The sequence below is a fragment of the Chaetodon trifascialis genome, chromosome 14 (assembly GCF_039877785.1).
Source record: "Chaetodon trifascialis isolate fChaTrf1 chromosome 14, fChaTrf1.hap1, whole genome shotgun sequence".
In the NCBI taxonomy this organism is placed as follows: Eukaryota; Metazoa; Chordata; class Actinopteri; order Chaetodontiformes; family Chaetodontidae; genus Chaetodon; species Chaetodon trifascialis.
In genome coordinates, this window is record NC_092069.1 from 17334958 (window position 1) to 17352297 (window position 17340).

Genomic DNA, 17340 nt, shown 5'->3' on the forward strand with positions numbered 1-17340 from the left:
CAAGCCACATAAAACAGAAGAGAGGCAGAGACAAAGACACACAGCGAAGGGAAGAGTGTGAGAGAACAACAACCCTGAAATATCTGCGTATTAGACAGAAAGAACACAGAGTTCTGGTTCACACAGTGTTTTGTCCCCAAAAGAGAAGTGTTTATTCTCTGTATTTGAAGTCGTATCTTTATGTGTTAGCAGGGAGTGGGTGGCGCAGGACATGAATTCACAGCTTATCTAACACTAAAGCTCCAGATGGAAATGGGAGAAAATAATACTAGGAAGTATTCTATGAACTTATGTATGTTCCTACTTAAACACATACCTGTTTACTGTACTTTGGTTAAACTTTCTCATCACCGTTTAGCCTCAGCTCGAACCAAATTTTAGAAAGAAAGTAACTCTACTGGATATCCATAAATTGCTATACAGAAAGCAGTGTCCTTGTTAGGCAGACTGGGTCCTGCGCTTTGGCAGATGTATGGACCCCTCTCCGGCCCAGGCCGGTCTCTCTGAGAGAGGTCAATCGCAGGGACGTCTGCCAGGTGAGGGGTTGGCTCAGGTTTAATCGATGCCCGCCAGAGGAGAGCAGACAAGCGGATGGGCAGGTAGACAGGCCGGCACAGTAACTACCAAGCAGAGATAAAACTATTCCTGGTGGGGTTCACCGGCCAACTGCTGAGCCTGCGCCGTGGTGGAGAAACTCACGCTTCAAACCGGTTTAGGGGATTGATTTGACAGCTAATTTACAGAGGAGATTTGCATACGGCCACGCGCTAATAAGGAAGGCTTTTCTTTTCCATCCTTTGTCTTTCTTCGCTATCTCTTTTGGCTCTCTTCTTCCTTTTTTTAGACCTCAGCAAATAGTAACAGATAATGTAAGCGAATTAAAGAGACGAGAGATTCAAATTGGATATTGATTAAGAGACTAAAGCCTTGTGTTTTCTCCTGTTAAAGCTTGTGTTTAAATGATTGATTCACAATGTCGCTCTCCACATCCTACTTGCTGTGTGGTGAGCGGTGTTGGGGATTGGTCGTGCCTCTCAACCTTCAATGGGCCCACATCATGTCACACCATGCTAAGTGCTTTGACACTGCCGCACAAAGAGCCCTGCCTATCTGATGCCAATCTCCCCAGGTCTTGGTGTCACCCAGGTGGAGGCTTTCAGAGAGAGCAAGGACAAAGTCTCCCCAGCAGCCCCGCACAATGCAGCCTGACTGACAGCAGAAAGGAGAAAATGGAGCTTCTGTGTCAAGTGGATGCTTAAGTGGAGAGACGAAAGAGGATTCAGGGAGAGGCGCATACACTGGCTGCACAGAGAAAAGAACAGGTAGAAAACAGGAGACTTTGTGCCCGGGCGTGGCTAGTATCAAAGTCAAACAAAAATAGACACTTAACATCTGCATAGCATTTCCCAGAACTGAGCGGCTCTGCGGAATCACCTGGTTTAACCTCACCACAGGCTACATGAATACCACTGCCTTTCACAGGCTTGGAAACTTTTGCGGTTGTTCAAGCAGTAGCAGAAAAAATGATTTCTAACACAAAGGGACGTGCTCACACAATGACTGCTCGACAAAAGTTCAGAGACACGTCACGCTGACACACCATCTGTCCGCGAATTAACACTCGACCATTTGCATGGCTGGAACTCACTGTTCATGTTCTTGAAGATGTTGAGAATGGGGAGGATCTGTCTGTAGTAGGGCACCATAGCCTCTCCCACCATGTCCCCAGACATCACTAGATGCTGCAGGACCTTCAGAGTGGTGCAGATCACCTGGTGGTTCCTCGTGTTCAGGGCATCTGAAAGGCAGGGCGTGCAAAAGGTCAGTTAACAAAAGAAAAAAGCGGCTGCGAGGACAAAGCAGCTTTTGGGATGTAAACAAGATTTACAGGTTGTTTGCTCAGGCAGGTGGAGGTACAGTAAATGTAAAGTGACTCTGACAACTGCAACTATATGGTACATTGGAGTGGGCTTAGCAGACACACACAAAAATACGCATAAATCTTAACCCCCACACACTCCCTTTCCCTTGAAAGCATTTCCTTTATAGCTGGGCTTTGATTTAGACTGGCTTGTCTGCAATCAGTGATTTCAAATGCACTAGGGAGGCAGGAGTAAGTGAGAGCCAATCACTGGGCTATTTGGCCTACAGCTGCACTTAACTCCATCTCCCACTGATAGAGAGAACAAAAGGGAATGATGGTGGAAGAGATGGAGGGCCAGAGAGATCAAGAGAGACAAACACAGAGACAGAAAGAGGAAAGGGGGAAAGAATAAAAGACGGAATGTCAGAAAGAGAGATAAAGAGACGTGACAGGCAGAGGGCAAAGGGTTAGAAAATAACTGTGATTAGCAACAAGGCTGACATATTTTTCATATTTTTCCAGTTCTTTGCGCTTGTTTTATTTGTGTTCTCTTAGTTTTTTTATGTGAGCTTCTGCATGAGTGCTGGTAATTCCCTTTGTGCAGACTGTCAGCTTAAAACATCATACCTCAAGTTAAAAAACAGACCTGAGCTATTTCTCTTTATGAAATCTTAAATTGTCATTTGATGCCTACTTTCAAATAATAATGAAAAAAAAGGTTAGTAATGGTATCACGGCGGCTATTTTGCCAGTAAGTACCTGCAACAACAAAAAATGAAAGGTGTGACAAAGCAGCCTTTCAAAACAAAGACAACGGTGTGCAGGGATGCTTATGGTTGAGAATGAGCGACAGACATGGTACGAGCTTAGGAAAGCTAAGGCACTAAAAACTGACGAACATAACACAGACTGGCTTAAATTAAAAAAACTGAAAGGAGCAAACCTGCTGCCTGTTTAAACCTGCTTTTTGGTCTTAAAGAGAACAAATGCTTGTGTCGAGTGTCGGCACTGTCTGGCAGACACAGCGCATGGCAACAAAGCTCTCTCTCTCCCCCTTTTTTAGTTCTTTTCTCTCGTTCTCCCCTGACACCTGACTGTGCAAGAGGGGCGGTCACATCAACTCACACAGAACAAACGGCTGCCAACAAGTCTGGGAAAAACTAAAATGATGAAATGTGTTTACTCTTCAGTCGTGTTGATGATGACAAAGCTCACTGCCACAAGTGCAATAAAGTGTTTTACAAGCCACGAGGAGGCAATGCTACTAATTTGGTTAAGCGCCTGTGGAGCGAACGCCATAAATTCACAGAAACGCACACGTCTTCAGATGCTGAGCCACAGTCCTCCTTCCTCCACACGTGATTAATCTTCCTCATCCTCTGCTACACCTGTCACAATTATTACATAATTGCCTGATTGTGATTACTCGGGCACAGCGCGATCATTTTATGCAATTGTCAGAAATGTCATATTTCCATCACTAGTTCCACATTTTCCACCTTTTGAGGTTTGTTTTCTTAAACCAAATCTAAAATCTGTATATCCCACTCACGTTGAAATCATTTTTATGTTGTTATGAGGTGGCTAAGCGTTGCTGTGGCACTAAAAACTCAGCATACATGACTGAATGAACATAACTGTCTCCCCAGTTGCTGGAGCTGTGAATCAATAGGCTGACAGCCACTGCCGTAGAGTCTGGGTTACGCTGAGATATCACTGGCATGTCAACATGGGACAGATCCCCTAGGCTGTGTTCACACCCCCCCGCTGTGTCGCTCCCACTCTGAGACAGGGTTGTGACCTGTTAACTGGCCAGTACCTGATCTCCTTAAAAGGGTTCAATACTCATCGGGAGCATTGGATCCATGCATCCCTACATCTATTTATTGATATTGTTCATTTACCAGAGACAATGCACAATACATTTATTGCACTGGATACAGCTCAAAGCTCATTTTCATCTGTGGTCCCTGGGTGGAGGCCACCAGTTATGTGCAGGTTAAAGAGGTGAAAGATAATTGAAACATTACAATTCAAAAGAACGAAAAAAGAAAGTTTCAAACTGAAAGTAAACAAAACTGTAATCTGTAATCAAAACATCATTAAAAAAAAAAAAAATCTGTACAAGAATAAATGTCATATTGCACCATAGCTGTCAATACAGCGTTCGTGACGAATAACATTGCTGCTAAAGAGAGAATATTTTCATTACAGGGAATAATAAAGCACTCTTGATTCTATTCTTATACAATTCCTTTCTGTTTCTTGCAAATCAATCAATAGAACCAATAAGAATACCAGGAAAGTATTTCTAAGGGCTTCCAAAGACAACTGGATTGCGGTTCTAGAAAATGTTTCGCCTCCCATCCAGGAGGCTTCTTCAGTTTTAACCGGCTGGTATGGAGTCCCAGGCATTTATCCTCTTGGAGGATCATTGAGCAGCTATCATGTGAGTCGTTAGGGTCACGAGTCGTGGTGTTAATGGGTCAATGGGCCTCCTGGATGAGAGGTGAAACGTCCTCTAGAACCACAAGCAAGTCCAGTTGCCTTTGGAAGCACTTCGAAGTACCATGACCTGGATGAATGAGAGTCTTCACAGACACACTGGGAAAGTACCAAACCGATAAGCAGTATCAGTAAGAGTAGTAATTTCAGTGACATTCTGACAATAGCCCCCTCCCCACCGCACAGGAACTGAGCGAGACAGAAAGAGAGCAGCAACCCGAAAATATTGTGTATGACAGTTAGAGCACTCAGAGAGGAGCATACTGCATCACCCACAGTCTGTGTTAAAACAGCTCATATGCAAATACAAAGCTGTCACAAGCACACACACGTACAGTCACACAGTGATACACAATCAGGCGGGCGCACACATACACACACGTTAAAAGCAAAGACACGAAATGTCAGCCTCATTCATGAGCACAGCTGAAGACGGCAGCAGCAAAATATGAAGTTATACAACGTAGAGTCACATAAACAACAAGAGGCTTACACATTCTCCACTCAGCACATCGCATTAAAACAACCTTGTGAATGTGAGAAAATGAGCGGATGAACCAGGTCCATTGTTTTCTGTCCATTTGAGTGTGTGACAAGTTGGCTCAAGGATGTCTTTGTCTCTGTCAGCGCGCGTGTGTGTGTGTGTGTGTGTGAGGCCCACACAGAGGACCAGCGGTGGAGATGATGCTGAATGAGCGAATGTATTGTGCTTTATGTCATCTCTCCATCTCTGCCTTAGTGTCTCCCCAGACAGACAAGCACGGAGATATCTGCCATCACCAAGATAAGGTGGAATGCGGAATGACAGGAATTTCAAACCTACATAACAAACAATGAAATTCTAATTACCAGCCAGCGCAAACAATTTTCCCTGCTGTGACATTTGGACCGCGGGACTGTTCAATTATTCATCGGCACTCTCGCCTTGCTGAAAAAAAAAAAAGAGAAAGGGAAAAAAATTAAAAGAGCTGGGGGAGAAGGCAGCCGAGGGCCTGATATATTAAGGCTGGTATAAAACCTGTGTTGGGACAAATCTGAATAAAGTAATAATCTATTCGTGCTTGGACCTGTTTCATATTCAGTGTGAAAATAAAACAATGGCGACCTTGTAGTCTGCTTCCTGCGAAATGTCAGAGCTAGGGCGTCGAGTTTGAGTGTTTAGTGAATTGTTTTTCGCTTATTGTAGAAATGTGCTTTTTCAGATCAGAAGAAGATGTTCCCGTGCAGAGGCGTGACTGAGGATCTTCTTATAATGAAAGTCTCATTTTGGTTCAAAGCTGAACAAATGTTATGCCAATCAACTGAGGCTCAATGGAGGCATGGCTCTGAATCCTCCTCCCTATTTAAGGAAGCCAGAAAAACCCAAACCACAGCATTTCAGTAACATCTTAAGTCACCATGGTCCTGTTCAGCTGAACAGGATCTTTTTCTTTGCCTTTATTTACAGAAATATAGTGTTACAGATATAACTTGTCATTTTCTTTCAGCTTTATGGTTCTTTAACAAGAGGTAAAACCCAAAGACACACATTAGGTGGAAAGAAACATCTAGAATTCATCATTTCCTTTTCTTTTTTTCACGTGTAAGGTCTTTCTAACATGGGTTGAAGGGCACAGGGTGTACAGAAGGAGAGAGATCAGTCTTTAAGTCGCTGAGGACAGGGCCTCAGAGTATAATGTCAGCCAGAGCCTTCTTCATTGTGTATTCTCATTGGGTGACCTGCAGTCATCATCAAAATTCACCAGGGCCTGACGTGACTCAGTCGCTCTGCAGATAAGAGCCTGCCAGCCACATTGAAGATGTATTAACGTCAGAGCAGAAAAATATATATCTTGCCATTTTAGACTGCAGACGGCTTTTTACTTTCTTCCTCTTTCCGCCATCCCTTCTTCTTCCCTGCTCCATAGAAAAGTAATTAATCTGCAAGAGAGACACGGACTGGCGGCTTTGCCTTGTGGATGGTGAAACAGGCCCGATTTTTAATAAACCAAGAAGTTAATAAGGAGCAGGCCATTTAAAATTCCATTATCAGTGCAAAGTGTGTATTTTCATGAGGAGCATAACCATCACCTTTGGTCTGGTCTCCCAAAGGCAAATGACCAAAACTGCTGAGAGGTTTGAATTTATAAACTGCTATCCAAGTTAGCGAGTGGCCCGTCGCTCTGTGCATAATGTCAAGTCGTGTCTGAAGTGGGTGCGTCTTGACATTAGGCCGTCCAAATATTTAAGCAATGTGTGAAAAGATGCCGGCAAATCTCGCACTTATGAACCAACATGTTGCATTAGATATGGCATGAAAGTGATCAAACTGAAATCTGTGAATTTTAGTTCACTAAATCATTTTTTTTTCTGTTATTTAAAAAATATATTGAACAAGCAAATAATGGTTAAAACAGTAGACATGTGGCACAATGTAAGTTGGGTAAGACCTTGCAGTGTGTGCTCAGTGCAGTGTGGTAACAGACAGTGTGCCAGGGTCAGTCTGTCACTGTGACTCTGTGTCTCCAACAGCCCTGCCTATTGTTGGCCGTTACGCCCCTGTGCCTCCACAGACGTCCAACACCCACACATAAACAGGGAACACACTTCACATACACGCACACACCACCAGCCAACTGCCCATGACATGAACACTATCCCAGGCTCACTAGGCGCCACTTAAAGGCTCCCACTTTGAAACTGACACTCCACTTGGCAGCGGCGCCAAACAAAAGAGTGTGTGTGTGTGTGTGCGTGCGTAGGAGTGTGTGTCTGTGTGTGTGAGACTGCGTGCCTCTGCATTTGTGCTGAAATTTTCCAACACGAGCCACACGCTGCATTCCTCTAACTTCTCTGTACCTTGCTCCTCCTTGTGTTTACCGCAGTAGACACCATTCGCATCCACTTCGCTTTAAATTCCGATGTCTATTTTTGAAGTCATAGACCGCTGCATCCTGGGACATGACCTTTCCACCCACCTCCATCTGCCAACTTGTGTGTGTGTGTGTGTGCGCCTGTGTGCGCCCATGGAGATGTGTCAGCGTAGAAAAGGTAAGGAGGCACAACATGATGCCACAGTTAAATGTAGCATGTCATCACACTGCATATGGCAGATTATCAGGCATGCTTTTAGAGCCAACTTCTTCCGGAACATGCAAAACCAAGGACGCTTCGCCCTGAGGGTTAATGTAATAATAGGAACCGTATGACTGCGAAGCCAAATTAGGACTTGTCACAGGACTGGTTGTATGGTAATATTAGACTCTGTTGTAGCGCAAGTGCGTCAGACAGGTGAGTCTATTCCTGGTTAAGTATGTTGTTCTATTTTGGTTGCACTTCACTGCTGCTGCGATATTGTCTGAGAGGGTTGTGAGTGCCAATGTATAATTATTAAAAAAAAAACGTGTTAATCGTTAAATTCAACTTTGATAATAGCGTTCTTCTAATGTATTTTCAAGCTAGGTCAATTTTGAGAAAATTACAAAGAAGGTATTCTTTATGAAACCTCATGTTAGGCCTTCTACCAACTCTTCTAAGTCTGTAATTTAATTTGTTCCCGCAACCTGTGTGTTATTAGCTTCTGATTTATTTAAGTCTGCGGCTTGGGACCTGGAAACATCTTCCAGACTTGGGATTTGTCTGAGATCGACAAACAGCAATCAAAATGTAATGATGCTGTCATCAAAATAGTAAATAATGAAATAATGACATGCAGAAATATTTATTAAGGCTGCAATTAAACTCTGAGAAGATTACTTGGATGTCAATCACACATAAAATACTAATAAGATTTACATATAGAGAGAACTGGAAAATGCCATCAAATGAATAAGATAGCAGGGCCATTTGCTGCTGAAGTTAATTGAATAAGTGCTGTATTTTAATTGTTGCAAATCGCTGTGACAGTGGTCCTGTGTGACCATACAACATGCGCAGGGTCACCTAGGTATGGAGCTGTGTCTTGTGTGATTTGTACAGCACGAGAGTCGACACTGCCCCAGACTTACTCTTGATGGGGATGATGAGCTGGGGAATGACCGGCTGGATCTTGGGGCCCCCGTGCTCCAGCATGTCATGGATTCCCTGACGGGCGAAGAACTCATACGGATGAACGGTCTCACATAAGCCATCAAAGAACAGCGGCAGGTAGTGGTGGTAGTCCAGCTTCTCAATCTCCACCTGAGGACAGACATTTACATTTACATTAGAAGCATTACTAACCGCTTCCTCAATCCAGGGGCGCAGACAAAGAGAGAGAGAGGGCAGGGTTTCTGTCCTTCGCTCAAGGGCGTTTGTTATAACATACGGCTGTTGATGGGGACCTTAGCTAGCAGCAGGGATGAATTTTTTGTTTACTGACTACTCTCTCTCCCTACCCACCCAATCACTGTCAAGTTCACTCAGATTCACACCTGTACCTGTGCATACAAACATACAAAAGTGCACGTAGTGACAGATACAGCAGATGAAAATTCCAAGTGTTCTTGAGGGAATCAGTCATTGGTATAAAGCTCCCTTTCATTCTTTGCCCTTTCTCATTGTTTGTCCTTGGCTTTGCACAATATCTGGGGCTAAAGCTCCCTCTTGCAGCCATTTATAACCCTTACAGTAAACACCTCCATACTCACACACACTCGCCCACTTACACCCACACACACAATGACGGGGGGGACAGCTGCTCAGGAGATCATGACACAGCGGCATGTGGCATCTTGTGGGCTGACATGTTAACACCTGTTTACATCATTTACAGAACAGACAGAAAGACACGCACACACAATCGGGGCGGTAGATGAAGACGTTCGTCCAGCTACGGGCCACGGGCGGGCTTTGATGTTGTTTGGCCGAGTGTGTGAGTACTGTGCGACACATTAAAGTGAAGCCTTTCATGTGTGTGAAGCCGTCGGAGTAAAGCCACTCTGGCACACTAGGGCTGGAACGACCAGCTGACCCAAACGAGGCTGTCCTTGAGCCTCATGTGTGTTCAAAAAATCATATGAAATGTTACACTTTAGCCGTGCAATACATGCGTGTCCTACATCCACTTACTCAGTGTACATTTATAACAGGGCTGTCGTCTGTAGTGTTGCATCCCAATGGCACTATTGTTGAGCGAGGGGTTAGAGGTTGAATGGGTGATTCTGTTTTTCATGTAATGAAAGGTAATCCCTTTGGTGCAGAGGCAAATAGCCCACAGCAACCGGCAGTCCTTGCGGACAGCTGAAGCCATAAGGAAGCACTTGCTCACTGTCTCCAGACATACACACTCACACAAACATATATACATACATACACACACAAGCACCCAGATGTGTCACGTTGGTCTGTGCTGAAATGTCACCCAGGCAGTGGCGCTCGGCGCTTTCAAGTCCCCAGCCCTCGTTCAGCTGCCGGTCAGAACCGAGACTTCAAAGCAGGACGGACGCCCCCCCCACCCACCCCCCCGAACCCCCACTGCTGCTGCCAATCCTCCCTGACACACATCTCCCCCACTGGGTAAACACAGAGACAGAGAGGGAGAGAGAAAACATGGAGAGATGGCAAGATGGCGACATAGACAGAGAGCTCACACTGTTAGCGCAGAGAGACAAGGCTGATTGCTTTGAGGCAATTTGCCGGCCAACCTTGACCTTTCCCTGCACTTGGTCAAGATCATCATTGTGACTCAGGCGGGCTGGAGAGGAGAACAAAAGCAAACACGAGCCCATAGAGAAAGGGAGGAGAGGGAGCGGAGGGGTAGTGAGGGGCGAGGAGAGTCGAGTGGCAGTCACACACGGACACTTCATGCCATATGCTGCTTTTTCAAATCTCTGTCGCCGACAACATCTTAACTGTTACATTTTAACTCCCCAAATCAACAGTGTCCAGGACGGCAATCATGTTAATATTTCATAGTGTATGGTTTATATAGCACTAGAAAGATGTACATGTACATTAGACATAATATTGGTCTGTTTGATTGTACTTTGGGAAATATGAAAATGCTGCTCTTTCGCTTCTACCAATAAATAACAGGATTAAGTGGAAATTAAACTTAAAAGTGAGCTTCGGAAATTGAAAACAGAAGAACAATTGCATAATTCCTAATTTGATTTTACGGGTGAGGTCTTCTTGTGTGCGATACCGTAGGGCACTAAGAGCGTTTGTGTATGTGTGATCTCTTGTGGGAGTGTGCGTGTATTGTGTTATTGCATGTTTTTCTCTGTTATATAAGGCGAACATTTAGTTTAACAAGTGGTTTAATGGCTTGTTGTTGCTGCACTAATTGCATTCTATCACACATTAGATAAAAAAAAGGGAAACCTTATATAAAAGCTGCATTTTAAGTCAGCTGATAAAAGCGCACAGTCATATTTAACACTGTCAGTAAATGATCAGGTCTCACATTTAGGCAGCGACACTATCTCGCCTACCCTGTTGTGAATCTGAGATGTCGCAGGAATAATTACCTGGGAGCATGTTTGTGAGGATGCCTCTGAACTCTGTGATGCTCTTAATCAAAATCACATAAACAAGCACTTAGGGACTGGCTGAAGATTCCAGTTAGCACTGAAGGAGTGGGGACAATCAGTAAACACCTTCACACACTCACGCTCTTACATAGCGCACACACACATTCCCAGGGAATCTTAATCAGCGGCTGCGGTGAGTGGTAACTCTTGCATCCGTTATCGATTGTCCGCCCAGGTTTGTTTGTCTTTGGGTGCCTATGGGAATCCCCCTGGAGCCCGGGGAGTCAATGAGAGTGGAGCACAGAAAGACTATCAGCCAAGTAGGAGCAATTAGCCCTGGGACACAGACTTGCATGTCTCCCCTGGTCAGCGCTACAACAGCAGACACACAGCAACAGAAGCAGACGAGACCAGGAGCAAGCCTGAGGAGAGCCTCTGCTCATTAAACAACAGTATCAGAGGCCCCTGACAGGTGCAGGAGACCAGGAGGAATGAAAACAGCAGGTTGCCACTTTAAATACACAATAGCTGGACGGAGTTGTGCGTGCATACATGTGTGGGCGTTTGGATTTGTGTGTGTAAATGCTTACATGTGACTCCATGTATAGCCTGTGTGTGCTCAGATGTGATAAGCTATTGGGCTAGTTTGCCAGGGTGGTGTGAGTCATTTCTGTTCAAAAAAAAAAAAAAAAAACTCAGAGGCTTTACAGCAGGGTAAGAAAGCGACAGAGAAAATGAGGGGAGAACAGAGGAAGTGTGCATGTTTGCGTTTATGTGTGTGTGTTTTTCAGGCTGCTCCTGACTGCTCCATCAACTAGTTGACCTCTTCCCATCGCAGCATATGAAACACATGGCTGTTAGTTGCAGGGTTGTGGTGGCTAGCAGAGTGATATCATGGGTTTGGCGGTTTTTCTCGGCTTCTACAACTGTGCATTTAGTCAAATCCCTCTCCATGAGATACTTCGCTGATATACTCCATTTCAGTCAGAAACACTTCGCATTACAGAAACTATCTAGCAAACCATCTTGGGTTCTAACCTTTGCTGTCTTACTAAAAGCATGTCTCATAGATCACGCAAGCAGCAGGCGCCATTGCCAGCTGTTTGACAATGCCGCTATTTTAATTGATGATGCCATCAAAACTTGACCTGGATTCTGTTAACAAAAGCACAGGTTTCTGTATTTAGATAAGCTGGCAGATGAGCTGCTGTCAATTCAGCTTTGAGAAGAGAACAGTCTTCCCACTGGTGCCACTCACACGATGAGTCACTCATTACACAGTCACTATGGCAAAACAAACATCCATTAGTTCTGCTGAAAACGTACTATAGAAGACCAAAAAGGAATGCAGGACTCACGCATGATGGTATGCAGACAGTGTGGCATGAATCTAAAGGATTTTCACACGCGCTCAGGAAAGAGATATCATTGAAAGGGCTTTACTGTATGCCACAGGGATACAGGAGGCAGGCATGAACCAACAAGTACTAAAAATAATACATACCGCAACAGAATTCCTATCAGTCATCAGCGTGATCCTGACTTCATGGAACAACTAGACACGCTGCTGCTCTGAGAAACCATGTCAGTTTCTAAAACCCCATCTGCAGGGTAAAATAGGAATAATGAAGACTTGACACCGCACTGTGATTTTCTGTTTGTTGTAGAACTTCTCTACCTGCAGGGCATGGCAGCATTCTTGTTTCTGACAGTCTTGTTTGTTGTTCCTGACACTCAGACTGGCGTCCTGTGATTCAAGGATCAATTACATAAAAGGCTGCGATTTAAGAAGGGCCCTTAGTTGAAATTCCGCTGCATTATGATGACGATGACCCCGAAGGAAGCCCTCCATGAACTAATTCAATAAGTCGTAGCTTAAATCACAGCGATAGCAATATCCTGCTTATTAATCCCTCACATGAATTGATTGCCCCACCATAAAATCAGTGTTTTGGATGCAGAATCTGTCCATAGGGCCAGCCTCCAACTCCATACTGTGCAGCTGCAGACGTCCCAGTCTGGACTCTGTTACAACTTGGCCAGAGAATAGACCGTGTTGATAAAAAAAAAAACAGTATGATGTCAGTGAAGTCAAACATGCAAACAGTCGAGAATTATTCAGTTCCAGAATCCAGCCAGGAAAAGGTGACTTGGATTTGCTCGTACACACGTACACATGCAGGTTGGTTTTGGGTTTATTATAGGCCTGCAGGAGCCCACATACGTTTTTTTTGTTTGATTGCTTCATCTATCAATTGTTGTCGGGATCAAGCTTTAATTAATCACTGAACGCCTTTCTACATCCAGTGTTTGGTTCTTCTAGAAGTTGTTAACACATGTTGACACATCCTTACTGGCTAAATTAACACAATGGCAGCAAAATTGGTCCCGGACTTTATTGTGTTATCCTTGACAAGCAAGCTGGGATGTGAATGCTGCACATCGTTAACTAAAGTAAACCAAAAGTAGCCTCTGTGGCCGATTCAAGATGCAATTTATTAGTTTGCAGAGATCCTGCGCCTCTTCCACACAGATTTCAATTTTGTTTTGAGAGAAGCTTTTCGCAGTAGAAGCTCTCAGGAAATCCAGAAATGGTCATGAGCACGCAGCACTAAACACATATTTTTAATTTATTCATCCTAATCCAACCCTGCTTCCAACTGTGCCACAGATGCACTGCACACCTCTGGCCACAACATTTCCCAAAATCACTCACCATGTGTGTGTGCACTCGCTGTGAATGTGAGAAAGAAAATATGGAGGAAGAAGAGAAAAAGAACAGAATATTCTGACTTTCTTGGAGGTCACAATAAGAGGAGCAAGACTGGAATAGGCAAACGATAAGTGAGGGAAAGAGGAGTGAGTCACTCTCGCTATCTCCCCTGACAGCTGTTTCCATCTAACAAGCATGCAAGTATGCTCAATTCAAAGCACTACTAGTAGAGTGCATGGTGTCAATTGAAATGATACCTAACACAAGCTGGATGAGACAATTTTGGAGCTTCAAAGATAGTTCAAAAGCAGGACACAGAGAGTTATGAATTTTATGTGAACCTGCCTCGTGCACGCACACACACAGATACACACACACAAACACACATCCAAACATACATAGACAGAGATGAAAAGAATTTAATTTTGGCACACAATCATGCCAGCAGACTCATATGCTGTGTTGAGGATTAAAAGTAGAAGGGTGTCATTGGTGTAACAAACATTAGGCAGAGTAATTGAAATAGTGACCCTGTAGACAGTGGCCCTGTTGAGACTGTGCTTGTGTTAATGCTGTTGTTAAAGATGAAGAAGAACCCCGGTAGATGTTGCTGTTAGAAACTGAATGTGACGGATATTTATTTTCTTCTCAATTAAGTCTTTATCGCACGTAAATGGAGAGCAACAACGGGCGCTTAAAAAAGTCAACATGTCACCAAATATTTATCAACACATTTTAAAGAGGCCTGATTTTGCTGCAGGCTTTTTTTTTAATGCAGACATGTACTCTATTTACTTAAACTGTCATCATCAAAATCATTATCTGCGTTTCTGCAGTTTCCTTGTTTGCATAAGGAACAAAGAATAAATTCAGTTTGTTCTCGTGCTCCCACTGAGAACACATCACAATTATTTCCCTATAAACAAGCAAGCGAGTAAAAACCAATTAATTTCCCACACACATTTCAAACTTGCCAGAAAAATGCTGTTAATATCTGGCAATGAATTTGCTGTTTACATTCTTCAAGTAACTCGTGCAGTTTTTATTGAACACATTACCAGTGGCTGTCTGTTAGCCACTGCACAGTGCATTCAAAGCGACAGTTTGAGTCTTCGGCAGGCCGCCGTGGCTGATGTGATTGAAGCAAGGTGAGCAGGAAGTGAAACAGGAAGGAGCGGAGGTGTGTGAGGAAGAGCCCGTCTGGAACCTGCTCCAGTTTTAAAGGTGAGGCAGCTAAACAAGGCTAAGATTAGGACTCCGCTCACTGTGTGCATTTGTGTGTGTGTGTGTGCTTATGCACTCCAGCACGGGACCCTCTGCCACTGTGATGGAAGTAGGCCAGAACAGCAGAGAGAAGCAGGAGGAGGGAAACAGTAGGCGATGAACATAACAAGAGCTGGAGGAGAAAAAAATAAGTGTGACAAAAGGTTTCATAGCTGGAGTTTTCCTTATCGCAGTGTAACGTGCGTGTGTCTGCACATGTTGGCCTATGTGCAGTTACCACGCACAGATGCTCTGACAGTTTGAGATACAGGCCTTTCCACTGACCTAGCAATGGTCACAAAGTCACAGCCCGCCAACTAGTGGTGTGATTGCGTCTGTGTCCTGTCTATTCAGAAGCCACGGCCTCTGCTCTTAGCTTCCAGTGATTACAGCTCAGCAGCCGAGCTTGACAACACACAGGCAGAGTGTAATCAAGTCTGAGAGAGGGAGGTGTAATCAGCATTTCCCCTCCAATCAGCCCCAAAATCACTGTCTCTAATCTGCAGCCAGCCATTGATGGGTTTGATTGATAGGATGGATTTGTTATCTGGCTGTGGGGGTCTGCAGGGAGCAGAACAACAAGCAAGAGCAAGAGACACAGTCAGCTTATCAGCTATCGCTACATTTGTAACCGCTCCCCTCGTCGAGCGAGCTGAGCTTTTCCTCACAGGCTATAACTGCAGCTCTCCTCTCATTTATCATACAGAAGAATTAAATGTGGACACTTCAAAGTACTTCCACACACAAGGGTCCCCGGGGGCATGTGTTTTCTCCCTGTTTAAAATGGAAAGGGCCAATCCATCACTGGTTGTTTGTGACGGAAACAGAAGCCACAGAGCGTATTTGTCTGTGCGTGTGTGTGTTTGAGCTCGCAAGCATGCATGTGTCTATGCATGCATTAATTACTCGCGTATGTGAGTGTGTGTCTGTGTGTGATCTGTACATGTCAGATGCACAGTGAAGATAAGGGGACAGAGTAATACTTTTTCAGCAAGCAAATACCATGACTGGAACATCTACTGCCTGCACACTTTTGATAAATCTTGCTAGTCCGCCTCACACTGTACTGAAAAATCCTCCCAAATGTTCAAACAAATATGCTCATTTTCAATGAGCGTGTGATGAATGAGCTCCATTGATTTTGTACGTGAAGCTAAAACAATAGAGACCAAGACAAATGCTCGGTCTGTTCGAGATAACAAGGCAGCTTTCGCAGGCTGTGTGACATTCGCTACGAGCGTGGATCGAAAAAATTAAGAAAACAAAGATGTGATAGAATTTAGGAGATGCAAATTACAATTACATTGCACATTTGTGGCCATTAACATCTGAAAGTAATTAACTGGCAGTTTATTTCCAATGTGAGCTTGTCTCCCCGTTTTCCAAGTTGATTATATGTCTGTGACACAGAGAATGGTGTACAAGATGAGATATTAAAACCAGAATTCCTTTTACCAAAAGAAAAAATAACAAATGTTACAAAATACTGCACTAACAAGTCTCACTTCTTACTCACATATACTCCACCCAAAGTTCAAATTCTAGTGTTATATCAAACCTCCGTGTACTGCACGAACGAATGCATGTTTTGTGTTGGCTGCCTATCACAACACACTATCTATGTATTGTTATGTATAATATCCTAAATTAGGCAGAGCAGATATCAGCACAGAAGTTGCTGAGTTCCTTTGTAGTTCACGTGTATAAGGAAATCTTCTTAAGAAGATTGTGATCAAAATCTCCAGAACAGCTACTAAAAGGACCTTGAGGTGAGATTATTTTGTTAACTGCTGCCAAGAGTGAACCTCAAAGCTCAACTTCTGAGCCAACACCGACAAGAAGTTAAATTTGTAAATCTGTAATTCCATGACAGCTGGGCAATCTCCATCTGCTGAAGAAAATCAAGAGCAGCTACTAAACAGACGTCGAGGTCAGAGTATTTGTTCAACAAAATATTTCTTGCATCACATCATGGCTGCTTAAATCAAAGTTGCTGAAATTTTGCAGAGGCACCTTGATCAACGGGGGCGGCCAGCCAGGATTTCAACGCCAGGAACAGCATTGGGTGACAACTCCATGAAGAACGACAAATACGACCCTTTTCAATATTTTAAGTTCAACAAGTGAACCCGACTCTGAGCTTGTGTCAAGTGTGCTGAGCCAGTAATGCCCACCCTGAGCTGCGGAGAAGCACACAGAATCAGCAGCATCAGTAGCAGCAGGAAGTGTGCTTTCAGAGGCAAGCAGCAGCAGCAGCAGAGGCAGAGAGTGTCTGTCAAGGCTCTGGCCAGCTCCTAATGGGATGTTCTTGTTGTTGCCAGCGGATAACTCTCATCCTGTGTTCTGGACTACAGATCAAAGAGGGCCTGGACTCCACAGAGCTACCAGGGCAGCATGGATGGAGAGGACGTAAGCAGAAGGTGGAGTAGGAAGGGTAAGTAAAGGTTAGTATAAGAAAGCATGTAAGCAAACAGGTAAGAAGGCAAGAAAAAGAGAACGAATGAAAGAAAGAAATCAAACAACCTACTGTATGCACTGTGAGCATGTGAGCAGCGAGCATGCAT

General features: G+C 44.1%; 1 protein-coding gene across 1 annotated transcript in view; it reads right to left on the minus strand.

The window, feature by feature from the left end:
- pacrg (PARK2 co-regulated) overlaps positions 1-17340 on the minus strand; it is a 125681-nt gene that overhangs the window by 55013 nt on the left and 53328 nt on the right. The window contains exons 3-4 of the mRNA XM_070979802.1: positions 8356-8527; positions 1649-1798 (exon numbers count right to left, since the gene is read on the minus strand). Coding sequence (XP_070835903.1) covers positions 1649-1798; positions 8356-8527 — 322 coding nt within the window. The remainder of the gene's footprint in view (positions 1-1648; positions 1799-8355; positions 8528-17340) is intronic.